Raw genomic sequence first — 13,000 nt, 5'->3', positions numbered from 1 at the left:
GAACGAGAATGCCGGAGGGATGGGTGAAATGACGACGCCTCCCTCTGAGATGATCCGGCGATGCAAGACAGGCTCAGCGACGGTCCAGGATGGATCTCTTGTTGATCCTTGCCATTCTTGCTGTCCCACTGGAACTCCTGTCAGCCGCTGGTATTACCAGTCCACATAAAGGGCGGTCGGTTGCCCGCCCTCCAGCTCTTGCATTAGGGCCTGTGTTGGCAGGATGGCTTTTTGCTTTTTTTCTGACCTTGCTCGTTCTGTCGAATTTCTCAGTTTCCGCGATCGTCTTGTTTGAGTGGGATTGCCTAGCCGCCCCCTCTTTCATTTAATGATGATGCCATGTTGCCCATGTTGGGCGATTCCTTCTTCCACTAAACCCAAGATGGAGTGTGCTAGTGCTGCAGTAGCTTGTCGACTCCGTATCTCGCAGCAGAAGAAATAAATGTGTCAACAGAGCATCGACGTGTCTGGCCCTCTTCTTTTCCTGTCGGGTTGGGCACTCAAGCCCGCAGCTGCTCCTCCTGTCTGTACACGTAAGAGGCGGGTACGAAGCCTGCAGTTCTTCAGTGGCTTCCGGCGGGAAGTGCGACACATGCCACAAGAAGCAAGCCGTGCTGACAGGGGGGGGTTTCTACTACGTATAGGTACTTTGTAAGATACTATGTACCTCGTCCGTTAAGATGCCGAAACTGCAACGGCATGATGGCACGCTGCCTGTCTCGTACATACTCCGTAGATATCATCACACTTGGCTTGGTGGCCAGGGGGTCGCCTGCGTCCGAGCGTTCCAGCGAGCACCGCACGAGGATAGACCTGCTAATTTAACTCGTAGGCGTTTTAGAGAGCCGTGCGCCGCTCGGCGCTGCTACGCTGTTTGCCTGCTAGTCACCAGCTAAGTAGCTTCGAAACGCGTTCGTCAGGAACAGGTTTATTAAGATTTCTTAATTTTCCGGGGACGCCAACTCCCAGTGCAAATCAGCGCACAATACGAACCGCACGTTTGGCCGTTTGCAAGTATCTTGTAACGGGCGGAGACGCCGAATCTGCAAAGAACACGAGACGGTAAATCGCCTCTCTCCCCGAGCAGCGGCCTTCCACTGACGGATGTGTATCTTACTATTGACTCTGTTTGGTTTGTTGGCGAGGCGCCGTGCGCCTAGGCCAGCTGAATGCTGCATGGTGACGGGTTCCGAGAGAAAATTTTCTCGCGTCGTTCCATGTGAGGAGTACGGAGTAAGATACTTTCGGCCACGAGTCGGGGACTAACAAAATGACCAGTCGTAGCCAGAGGTTGTATCGATTCGTCACCGTTTTGATGGAAAAGCATGATTTGGATGCAGATGTCCGAATGGGTATTTGCCAGAAGAAACGAAACACAGATGATAAAATGAAAAAAAGAGAGAGATGAAAAGTGCCAAGTCCATACACAGTGTCCAAAAAGATAAAGAGATCAAAAAGAGAAGGAGCTGTCCGAATTGGGAAGGCAACAGCCTACGTGCTGTGCGAGCTTGATGCTTGTGCGAGCATATGGGAATGTGATGCTCGATCGTGGCACATTCTGCCCATCTTCACCGCCAAGTATTCGCAGCTTCCCAATATTCGCTTTACTGGCTCAAGGCTCTTATGTCTCGACTGGCAGCTCGTCTCCTGCACGTCCGCTACCCTGTGCTGCGAAACAGGCGCAATGCCGAAATCCTTTACGCCCTACACGTACATCCAATGTCCGTGTTCCGACACGGGCTCCTCAGCGGCCACGGCGGCCCGCGAGGCCAAGAGCGCCCCGTCATTCGCCGACACGTCGTCCCACATCGACCGACAGCCGAGCGAGCATGAGGGGGACGACAGGACGTTCGACCCACGGTCTGCGCGCGCCAACTACAGCCTGTATCCGCTGGAGTACCTGCTGTACTGCGAGGACTGCCACCAGATCCGCTGTCCGCGTTGTGTGGCCGAAGAAATCGTCACGTATTACTGCCCGAGCTGTCTGTTTGAGGTGCCGACGAGCAACCTGAAGAGCGAGGGGAACCGGTGCGTTGGGGCTCTGGGAGAGCGCAGGAGCAGGTGCAGGTGCAGGTGTTGTATTTGCTGACAAGACGACCTGGCCCTGCACAGATGCACGCGAAGCTGCTTCCAATGCCCGATCTGTGTGGCCCCTCTGACGGTGACGAGCCTCGAGGCGGCGCCCGTGGTTGGCAGCCTGGGCGTGCCCGAGGGTGGCTCAGCCGGCAGCGGGGGTCCGTTTGTGCTCACGTGCAGCTACTGCCAATGGTGTTCGACCGAGGTGGGCATCAAGTTCGACAAGGCCAACGGGCTGTACAGCCAGCTGGCGAAGCTGCGGAACGGCGGCAAGGCCCGGCTGCTGCCACGTGAGCGAAAGGAGCGGCCACGGCAGCTGAGCGTATCGATGCCGTCGCTGCTGGTCGACGGTGAAGAGCCGCAGGCACTGTCGGTCGGGCTGTCGTCCTCGGCTGCCGCAACAGAAGCCGGCCACGAGCAGGGCCTGGACATTGACCGACAGTTTGGCAACCTCAAGCAGTTCTACCAGCAGCAGCTGTCGGAGACCAGCGGCACCGGTGCCGGCGGGCTGGCATCATTCGGCGACCTCGGCTTCGGCTCGCAGGCGTCGCTGTCGCGCATCATGAGCATGTACACCAGCGGGCTGGCCTTGTCGGGATCCCGCTTCGACAAGCGAGCACAGTCGCGCGTGCGGACGATGCGTGAGGCCCGCGACGAGGCCGAAGGCTTCCTGGTGGCCCAGCTGGATGAGTCAGCCGTCATCGACCGGCTGTGTGGTCTCGACGGTGCCGGCAGCGACAGCAGCCATGACGCCTGGGACGCCACAGCCTCGGCCGAGCAGCGGGCTGCCCAGCCAACATACACCGGCGAAGCCCAGCTGCACGGCCGTGCACGCTTTCTCGACGAGCTGCGACCGGTGCCCGTTCTGCTGCGCACGAAGCGGTCCAAGCGCTGTCCCGTCTGTCGCCACATCATCAGCAAACCCGAGGCCAAGTCGACCAACAACCGGTTCCGCATCCGGCTGGTCGCCGGCAGCTACATCCCCAGCATCTCCATCCGGCCGCTGCAGACGAGCGGCAGCGTCAGCAGCATCCACGTGTCGTCACCATCGACCAGCTCGTCTGCCCGCACGGCCTCGGCCTCGATGTCGACGTCGACCCTGCCGACAAATCTGCTGGAGCCCCTGAAGCCGGTCCAGTACATCCTCACGTTCAAGAACCCCATCTTCGAGAACGTGCGGGTCACGCTGGCTGCACCTTCGACCACGCCCGGCCGCTTCGCCAGCAAGGTCACCGTGCTCTGCCCGCAGTTCGAGGTCGACTCCAACACGGATGTGTGGGACGATGCCCTGCGCGACAACGACCGCGGCCCCAGCAGCGGCAGTGGCGGCTCTGCCGTCGGCAGCAGTGGCCACGGCCGCCGCACCGACGACAGCCAGCCGCACCAGGCCATGGCCGGCAAGATCTGGGAACGCGGCCGCAACTGGGTCAGCATCGTGCTCGAAGTCGTGCCACCGTCGTTGAGCCTGGAGGTGCTGGCCGTGACGAGCCGGTCGGCCGCCAACAAAGGGAAGGAGGTCGATCTGGGACCGCTGCGCGAGGACGAGGACGTGGTGGAGATCCCGATGTTTGTGCGCGTCGAGTGGGAGGCCGAGGTCGAGAAAGACGGCGGCGGCACGACGGCCGGCCGCGACAAGGACGCCAAGGAGAAGCGGGAACTGGCCTACTGGTGTGTCCTTGGGATTGGACGTGTCCGGCGGGACTAGCTGTCGGCTGAGTGGTTGTGGACGATACGAGGAAGACAATACCACTGCTCTCACCCATTCGTAATCACTGCAAAGATCTCTGCGACGTATGTCACGACAACTCGATACATGGCTTTGATATTTGCTTGTATTCCTTTGCTCCGAACCATCCATGCGCACGTCGGTACACTACCGGGACGCAGACCCATTGCAAAAGCTTCCCATCCATGCATAAGAGGAAATAAGGGTGGGAAAATAGAAACACCCAAAGACACAGTAAAGGCAAATCTCCCAAGGAACCCAGGATAGCTTCAAGAGGCCGTCTTCCACCTCTCTTGTCGTCCTGTGATATTTTATATTTTTTTCATTTCCCTTTTTCGTTTCTTTTGACTTTTTAAAGAAGAACCATACCCGACTCTTTCTCCAGCACCCGTCTTCCACAGTCCCGGCGACCCGAGTCTAGTACTCGGCGCTGGTCTGGGGGAACTCAAAGACGACGGCACGGCCGGTGAGTCTCCGGTAGACCTCAGAGTAGCTGTCCAGGCGGTAGTCGACGCCACCGCGCTCCTTCTCGTCAAGGATGACCTTGAGCGTCTTGCTGCCGTCCTCCTTGGTGCGGAGACGCTTGCCGACGATCTCGACCGGGTAGACGAGGTCGGTCAGGATGGCGTCGTGCACGGCAGTCAGGGTGCGCGAACGGGGACGCTTCTGGGTCTGCGTGTTGCGCGAGCGGCTAGACCGCTTGGGACGCGGGAGAATGCGGCGCGAGGCCAGGATCAGAACGTGGCGGTCAGGGAACTTCTTCTCCAGCTCGCGGGTGAGGCTGGTCGTCTGGTCAGAACGGAGCCCAAGCAAACAAAAGCGGCGGACAGAAAAAACTTACCGCTGCTGGACACGGTGGAAACCCTGCAGGGATGGGACGGGGACAAAGATGACAATAGCCTTCTTGCCGTGGCCGACTTCGATCTAGGATTCAGATCCCAAGTCAGCATGCGAGCTCCTGGATGCGTTTGTTCTCCTCTACGTCAAAACACCATCCATGGACCGCTTCCCGTCCTGTATCCACAACATTCTGTGTGTATGGGGGTGCGTCAAGCGACAGGATTTTCGAAAGAGCAGAGGAGAGAGAAGAGGTCGAGGAAAAAGACGTTGGGCTGTCGAGAGGGCAGTATCGTCGAATCGGTCTGAGAAGGCAGTCGAGTCGGTCACTCATCACGCTTTCCGTGCAAGAAATCAGATTGTCGGACCGTCTGCGTCCTCGAACACGATGCTATGATGTTGTCTCTGAACTAGCCACCGATGGCAGCCGATTGCCTCGTCCTCGTTGTCCCTCTTCTCAACCTCCCCGCTGCTTCCCAACATGGTCACGGTAAATAGGAGGCATTCTCATCTCACCTCACGGGCAGACACGAACTGCAGCGGGCGCAGGGCAGCGCGCAGGTCGGACGTGTTCGTCTCGAGATCGTACAGAGCACCGGCGATGCTCGTCTCCAGCTCGGATGGGTTCTGGCGCGACGGGCTCGTCGGCGCGATCTTGTTGATCTGTGGGGCGCTCATTTTGACTGATTGATCCTGTTTGAAGAGGGTTAAACGGGTGAGGGAGAAGAAAAAGAGGAGCGGCTGCTTGGTGAATCGTGTCAACGGGATGAGGATCGAAGCAGCAATCGTGAAGAGAAATTATCCAGGGCTTTTGGCGGGCATAGTGATTTTTTTTTTTGCGACTAAAGGGCACTAAAATTTCAAGAGGGTTTGCGAGCCCTGAAACTCTGTGGCCAATGAGAAGTGGTGGGGTTCTTTGGACTCATTTTGATTATGTAACGCTCACAACTGTGGGGCCTTGGTGATATCTTATCGTGTGTTAATGTTGACGCGCACCTTACAAGAGGACCTCAAGTGAAAGGAGTTCATGTAGCCCGGGTTTCGTTTATTGTTGGGATGTCTGTAATCCTTGTTAATATTAGTGAAAGTGGTTTTCAGGTAACAGAAATCTTTGAAACTCGTCGATATTGCAAGGTTCACTTACATAGGTAATGGCGCAAAACAGAAATTAAAACATACTCGTCTGACATAAAGTCTGCAAAGTCTATCAAAAAAGAATACACTGCCCTTCACAACTTTGTAACCAGTACACGCCATAGTATCGCTTTTGGAGGTCTTTCTCTCCTTTCCCTATGCCTTCCACAGAGAATCGTGATTAAGGAAGTAGCATTCCAGCTAGATATGTATGTGCACATATGATCACTTTAACTGTTAGCCTGTGGTAGTTTCATTTTTCAGGTTTCAGCAATGTCGTTTCAGGTCTTCTAAGCTGTTGCATGACCATCAATGGTTACAGTTTTATTAGCGAAACATGGGACGGCTTGGGCACAGAAGCTCAGAGTAACGATGATATTCCAAACTTGTACATCCTCGCCTGTGTCGAGGACAAAGTATGCCAATATTAGAACGATGACCAAGTGCTTTACGAAGCAATGTTTACTTGTACGGTCCATGAATACGGCTCGAAGATACTCCGTACAGAATTTTAGGCTTTGAAATCATTAATCACACTGTGCTCATGATAGCAGTCCACGTTGTCTTCCCCACCAAATTTCAAGATTGATCTTAGTCTCATGAGCTTCGTCACCAAGCAAAATGCGGCCTCGTCATAAATACGGTTTTGATTCTAGGCTTGCAAAAGGCTTGCAAAAAGCCGATTCGTCCGTTTCTACAGCGAATATGCCACCTTTCTATGCGATGTGAAACAGCGTGAGGCTGGCATGGCTGGAAACATCTGTCTCTTTCCTTGACCTCCACGCCGCGCTCGCCCCTTACTGGCCAAAGACATCTCCATACTTGGTCAGGCAGAAGCGGTACTTGACATCGCCTTTGTGCAGGCGGTCGAGGGTGGCTGACAGGTTCTCAGCGCTGATAGGCACTTCCTCGACCCAGGGCCGGATGTTGTTGTCGGCGGCGAGCTGGAGCATGGCGAGGGCCTCCTTGCGGCTGCCCAGGTGACTGCTGCCGAAGAAGCAGCCGTTGCTGAGGAAGGACTGGTTGCGCACCATGATCCCGTCGCCCCCCGGCAGGCCCACGCTCACCCATCGGCCGTGCACGTCGAGCAGGGAGAGGTAGGCGGCCAGGTCGAAGCCGTCAAACGAGTTGGCCGAGTTGACGATCAGGTCAAACGTCATGGCGTGTGGCACTGCCCAGTCGGCGTCGGCCGTGGCGAGGAAGCCGTCGGCGCCCATCTTGCGCGCATCGGCCTCTTTGCTGTGCGTCCGCGAGATGGCCCAGACCTCGGCGCCGAGCGCTTTGGCAAAGAGGATGCCAAAATGCCCGATGCCACCGATGCCGACGATGCCGACCTTCTTGCCGGGGCCGCAGCCGTTACGGACAAGCGGACTAAAGGCCGTGAGCCCGGCACACAGCATCGGCCCAGCCGCCGTCGACGGCAGCGCATCCGGGATCGGAAACACCCAGTGCTCATGCGTGCGGACATGCGATGAGTAGCCGCCCTGCGACACCACACCGCTGTCCGGCCACGTGGCTCCGTACGTGTCCAGCTGCTGTCGGCAGTACGTCTCGTTGTCATTCTTGCACTGGCGGCAGTCGAGGCACGAATACGACTGCGCGCCCACGCCCACACGCTGGCCCTCCTTGATCAGCGTCACCTTGGGGCCAACACGAATCGCCTTGCCGACGATCTCTGAGCAGTCAGTGAGAAGGCGACAGCAAGACGCAGTAACAGAAAAACACAGACAACACAGACAACACAAAATCACAAAACTCACCATGACCAACTGCCAAGGGCCACTTCTGCTCGCCCCAGCCGCCGTTGATGGTGTGCAGATCGCTACCGCAGACACCGCAGCACTCAATCTGGATGTCGACATCATAGTCGCCAAACGGCTTTGGCTGGAACTCGTTCTTGTGGAATTCGCGCCAAGTCTCAGCGCTCTCGACCTGGAAGCCGGTAAACTTGTCGGGGTACGGCATAGTGGAGGAATCTGTGGCAGACGAAGAGCCAATTAGGTGCGAATGCGACAAAAGGCAGCAGAAATGGAGGCAGAGCACAGGGGAAAAGGAGCAGAAGATGAGCAGGATGAGCTGAAGACGAGCAAGAGCAAAGATGCTAGAGCTCGGCTTCCCCTCCCCCGCTTTATATCAGTGCGCCTGTTATCTCTAGACTCAATTTATCCGTCTCTGCCGACGAAGCGGCCAAAGAGACATATTGTTACGAAGGAAAGGTTGAACCAGTAACTGGATCGCCAAATCTAGCGCCGGACAAATTTGTGCCGATACCAGTGAGGTAGAAAATCACTGTCTAGGCGCGCCCAACGCAACGTGCCTGTCTACTCGGCTTTTGTAGGACTTCTCTGACCAGAATATAATTTTTTTATGAAGTTATTGCTGCCCTAAAATATGACAAGCACCGCCTTATGTAATGCGAATCTTCGTGAACCAATCAAGTGGCGCTTGTTACGATCATGCAACCAGGCCCACAAAGAATGCTGCCCCTCCCCTCTAACTTCTATATTCGGCATACATCCGTCCTTGTGGTGCATACTCCGTACCAAGTAAACCGTATGGGCCACAACGGCCGTCCGGTTGCTTTCACCAACCGGATGTTTTCTTACAGTGGAGCTGCTCCTCTTTCCTCTTGTGTTATGGAAGATAAGACCACGCGGTGCTCCCTCCTTCCTATTTTCTATGTACTCCGTGCCTTGGCGCCCTCGCACCAGTATTCAATACACTACTCTTCTCTGCTGCTTCCCCTTCAAGTGTCATGCTCACTACAATATCAAGAAGCTAACATACATAGTACGGTCATGTCTTCCGACGCAGCTAGAGGACCGGTATTGGCACCAACTGACCACACTGTTGCTAATACCATTGCAGCAGCCGTGGTGCTAGCTGAAGGCGATGTATGACTTAGGGAATGGGGGGTCAAAGGCGAAATCAAAGCTGATGTTTATTTTTTAGGACACTAACTTGGCCGAAGATGCCGATTTAGCTCTCGGTGACAACTACTCGTGGGTATCTCTCTTCCTGTTTTATAACACGTAACAGCTAACGTGTTGTAGTCTTTCAACGGCGTCTGTGTCAAGCAGCATTTTGCAGTACCGCACAATTAATGGGCGGACGTTTCACAGCGACAAGTATGCAAACTACTTCATGCCCAACGATGGCCAGCAACAGGAGGCTATAGACATAGCGTATGTCTAAATTGCAGTCCCTTAAGCCTTCCCTTCTTATATAGCTGACGGCATTTGAATAGGCACCATTACTTAACGCTACTCCTAAACGGCGCATTTTTCCTAGCGCCTGTCAAAGACAACCTTAAAGTTAGTCTGTCTTAAGCAAATAGTGCTTTTTGTAATACTAATCTTCTTCTACAATTTTTAATTAGAACGTGCTTGACATTGGCACCGGTACTGGTATTTGGGCAATGTAAGAAGTAATTCATTAATTCTCATTCTAAAGCCCCGCTAGAGAAGATCAGTTCAAACTCTAATTTTATGTCTGCTAGTGATGTTGCCGACCAATTTCCAAATGCCCAGGTAATCGGTACGGACATCTCACCGATCCAGTCGATTTGGGTACCGCCTAACGCCAAGTTCGAGATTGATGACGCAACACAGCCATGGACCTGGCCTGACAACGCCTTTGATTTTGTTCACATTCGTTTCTTGGTAGGCGCCATCTCGGACTGGGATGCGCTATTCTCTCAGGCTTACCGCTGCTGCGAGCCAGGCGGCTGGTTTGAGTCGTGCGAGCTGCGTCCTGAGCACCAGAGCGACAATGGAACGGACAAGAATTCCCCTATCTTCACTGAGTTCTGGCAGCTTTTTGAAACAGGCATGTCCAAGCTAGGCCGTAATTTCAGCGTTGTCAAAGACGGCACCCAGCACAGGGCTATGAAGAAAGCAGGCTTCAAGAACATTGTAGACAAGACCTATAAGCTACCCTTGGGTAAATGGCCTGCTGATACAAAGCTGGCTGAGATAGGACAGTTCGCTCTGACCGCCCTGCTTGAAGACTTGGAAGGTGTGTTCTTTTCCGTTTTATTCTTTTACACAGCCCCTCTTCTTTCAACTTCGTATGTACTTTGAGATCGCTTACTTCAATAGGATATACCACCTTCTTGTGGAACAAAGTCTTGGAAAAAGGCGAGAAAGAGTTCCAGATCTTCCTTATGGAGATGCGCAAAGCCTTAAAGGATAAGAATTTACACACGTATTTTACTGTCCGCTACGTCTATGGCCAGAAGCCGGTTGAGTAGTACATATATCAATCAAACTTGGTTGATGAAGAACATGAATTGGCATTCAATATACGTAGTCATGTAGCTTATTAATAATCTCTCTCGTATGAAGACGCACGCATACTGCTCAAGCTCAACTGGCCTCGGCGTGGAGAATTGCTGCTTGGCTTAGCGGCCGTGGAGCCCCGCTAAAAAGGCTTAGTCGGCAGCGCTAACGAGAAGGCGTCTGGATCTTGATTATTCCACCAACTACGTGGCACATAGCAGACATGCATAGCCGATCGGCCAGTCTGTAGCCAACTACAAGTAAGACGAGGTTGAGAGCCCCATGAGTACACTTCTTCATTTTGGTTTGTGCTAGAGAAACGCGGATATATTTAGAAAATGGGAAAGTAACAACTTGAGTGATAACTGTATGCGTGTAGAATGGTTTGATACAAAGGAAACTATAATACTATCAACAATTCAATATCATGAAAGGCAGCTAAGATTTTGAACATCTTTTCATAAATTTTCGCTTCATTTTCCCCAAACATCCTCTACTAATAACCATCACGAAACGAGCTGCAACGTCCAAGCTCTTGGTTGTGGCAGTTCTGGTCCAAGTATCCGTAAATAGTATGGATAGCCGTAGCAGTTAGTCTTAGAGTTTTGTCTGAGACGGTATGTGTATTGTTCTTGCCCTCCTGCCTCGCTCGCCGTTTTCCATTAGCTGCACATACCAACCCATCAGGCCTCCCGCTCCCGGCTCTGAATTGTTGAAACTACCTGTCATATCTGTTTTGAAACCTTGTTGTATCTTGCTAGATTGGCTCTTACGTCGATATATTTTGCAGACATTGGACTCAATCAACTCATTTCAAGCAAATCCAACGTTTCATACAAACAATAATACAAATCGTACACTTCACCCTTGGATATCATTTTTCCCAGCCATCGTTCCCTATTCCTCCTTCTCGTCATCCTCCTCACCCTCCTCCTCGCTGTCGTCCTCGTCCACTGCCCAATCGCGCCAGCCCTCGCCGCGCACCCAACTGATACCCTTGCGCCAGGCCGGCTCACGTAGGGCCCGTGGCTCGCGCTCATATGCCGTGCCGGCCAGAAGCAGCGCTGCGACAAAGACAGCCACGTCGCCGCCGCTGCGCGCAGGTGACCGCCACCAGCCGCGCTTGACACCCATGCGCACGAAGCTCTCAAAGCTGGCGCGCGCCGAGTAGAGGAAGACGGCGTGGCCGTGCCGCCGCTCGAGCCAGGCCCAGAGGCCGGCCACGAAGCCGCCCAGATACACGCGTTGTGTTGCCAGCACCCGGCGCGGCAGCCAGGCTTGGAACACGCATAATGATGCCCAGGCTGTCGACAATGCTCCCGTCAACATGGTCGCCGACCGCAGCGCCCGTGCCACCACCAGCTGCTGTATCGCCCGCAGCGGTGCGTCGTGCAGTGCTGCCGCCAGCTGTGGCAGTCGCGGCAGCTGCAGTGCCGTGTACAGCACCAAGAAGGCTCGCGCATACGCCGGGAACGACCGCAGCCAGAACAGCAGCTGCGTGCGGCCGCATGACGGGTCGTCTGGATGCAGTGTGGCGCAGCTCAGCGACGCCACCAGCGGATGTGCCCGTGCCACCAGCGACGGCATCACTGCGGCCACGGCTGGCGAGGATGCTGCCAGCGTGACCACCTGTTCTGCCTCCTTGCCTGGGAAGAGAATCGGCGATGCAAATGCTGGCCACTGTGCCCGCGCCATTGCTGCCAACGCGTCCATCACGGCAGCTGGTCCCGGCCAGCCCGCCACCACCGACGCCGATGCGTCCACGGGGGCTGTGTGCAGGTATGTGTCTGTGGCCTCCATCTGTCCCAGGACAAACTTTCCTAACGGCAACGACGGGAAGCAGTCCCGGTCAAACACAGCTGCGTACAGCATTTGTCCAACTGCAAACGGCTGCAGCATCCACGAGCCCCACCACCATGGCCGCTGTCGAGGCCGTGCCCGCAGGACAACGCCGTCGTTTCCGCTGCTGCTGCTGCAGCTCCCGATCATCGCAGAGTCGCCGTTGTCTCCAACGAGTGCTCCTGCCGCAGCTCCCATGGCAGACCGCACTGCCACGGGTACCATGTCGACGCCCCAGATGGCCCCCGTGTCTTCTGCCGCATTCCAGGCAAACTCCAGTCCGCGGAAGACCGCCAGGAGCGCCAGCATCATCCGGAACCGAGCCGGAGCAATGCCTAGCGCCAGGCCCGCCAATGAGGCTCCTGCTGCGGGTGCATAGGACGATGTCAGCGCTGCGGCTGTGCGCGGGTTACGTGAACGGAACGGCAGCGCCGCCGGGTCGAGCAGTGTTGTGCGCAGACGTGTGAAGAACCGGAAGAGCAGCCGGTACATCAGCAGGATGGTCGAGAGTGAGAGCGAAAGCCGTACTGTGGGCAATTTGTGCAGCGGCTTCTTTTTGGAGCTATGGAAAGGTCAGATCGAAAGAGCAACACATCCGAGGACACAAGGCCTGACGATACAGCCATGTTCAGAGGCACGGGAAAGTACTCACGTTTTGTCGCCTAGAAATCGCCGCTGGATCGCCCCAAAGAGCCGCATTCCGCTCGCCGTGGCCGCAAACACACGCAGCGCGTGCCGTACTGCCCGTGTATTGAAGTCGTCTGCGCCTACAATAGCGCCCGTCTTTGGTGCTGAAGATGTCTCTGCCTCTTCTTTGTCCTTTTCTTTGTCCTTTTTCTTCTTCTTGACTGGCGGTCCGCCCATGATCCGGCCGACCGTCTCGACGCTGGGCACGTGTCGTCGCACCATTCGCGACCGTGACAGTACGTACTTGTGCAGCGCCGCATACTCGCGTGCCGACATGGTGTATCGCAGCGCATTGCGCAAAATTGCATCATTGGCTGCTGACGACGGCTTCCCTGGTTGCGGCGGCGAGACCGCGCTGGCGGACGACACCATGGCCGGAGAGAGGGATGTGTACGATGGCGGAAGGTGCCGCAATTAATGC

The 13,000-nt window shown here is 55.3% G+C and overlaps 5 protein-coding genes across 5 annotated transcripts; 2 read left to right on the top strand and 3 right to left on the bottom strand.

The window, feature by feature from the left end:
* Positions 1-1,684: 1,684 nt before the first annotated feature.
* CMQ_2495 (dynactin arp1 p62 subunit) lies at positions 1,685-3,781 on the top strand (the record flags this gene model as incomplete). Its single annotated transcript, XM_014316453.1, has 2 exons — positions 1,685-2,028; positions 2,113-3,781. The coding sequence occupies 2 exons, from the start codon at positions 1,685-1,687 to the stop codon at positions 3,779-3,781; spliced, it is 2,013 nt and encodes a 670-aa protein (XP_014171928.1).
* A 438-nt stretch (positions 3,782-4,219) lies between these two features.
* On the bottom strand, positions 4,220-5,317 carry CMQ_2336 (40S ribosomal protein s7; the record flags this gene model as incomplete). Its single annotated transcript, XM_014316294.1, has 3 exons — positions 4,220-4,583; positions 4,644-4,726; positions 5,156-5,317. The coding sequence occupies 3 exons, from the start codon at positions 5,315-5,317 to the stop codon at positions 4,220-4,222; spliced, it is 609 nt and encodes a 202-aa protein (XP_014171769.1).
* Positions 5,318-6,570: 1,253 nt separating this feature from the next.
* Positions 6,571-7,738, bottom strand: CMQ_2290 (Zinc-binding transcription factor; the record flags this gene model as incomplete). Its single annotated transcript, XM_014316248.1, has 2 exons — positions 6,571-7,448; positions 7,534-7,738. 2 exons carry the CDS (start codon positions 7,736-7,738, stop codon positions 6,571-6,573), a joined length of 1,083 nt encoding a protein of 360 aa, XP_014171723.1.
* An 833-nt stretch (positions 7,739-8,571) lies between these two features.
* CMQ_2167 (methyltransferase type 11) lies at positions 8,572-10,025 on the top strand (the record flags this gene model as incomplete). Its single annotated transcript, XM_014316125.1, has 7 exons — positions 8,572-8,667; positions 8,726-8,775; positions 8,827-8,958; positions 9,021-9,087; positions 9,153-9,193; positions 9,273-9,790; positions 9,874-10,025. The coding sequence occupies 7 exons, from the start codon at positions 8,572-8,574 to the stop codon at positions 10,023-10,025; spliced, it is 1,056 nt and encodes a 351-aa protein (XP_014171600.1).
* A 711-nt stretch (positions 10,026-10,736) lies between these two features.
* Positions 10,737-12,951, bottom strand: CMQ_2120 (uncharacterized protein; the record flags this gene model as incomplete). The annotated part of the gene is made up of 3 exons (XM_014316078.1): positions 10,737-10,757; positions 11,038-12,454; positions 12,545-12,951. The coding sequence occupies 3 exons, from the start codon at positions 12,949-12,951 to the stop codon at positions 10,737-10,739; spliced, it is 1,845 nt and encodes a 614-aa protein (XP_014171553.1).
* Positions 12,952-13,000: the final 49 nt, after the last annotated feature.

This window comes from Grosmannia clavigera (genome assembly GCF_000143105.1).
Source record: "Grosmannia clavigera kw1407 unplaced genomic scaffold GCSC_156, whole genome shotgun sequence".
NCBI lineage: Eukaryota > Fungi > Ascomycota > Sordariomycetes > Ophiostomatales > Ophiostomataceae > Leptographium > Leptographium clavigerum.
This window is presented reverse-complemented; position numbering and strand designations above follow the sequence as displayed.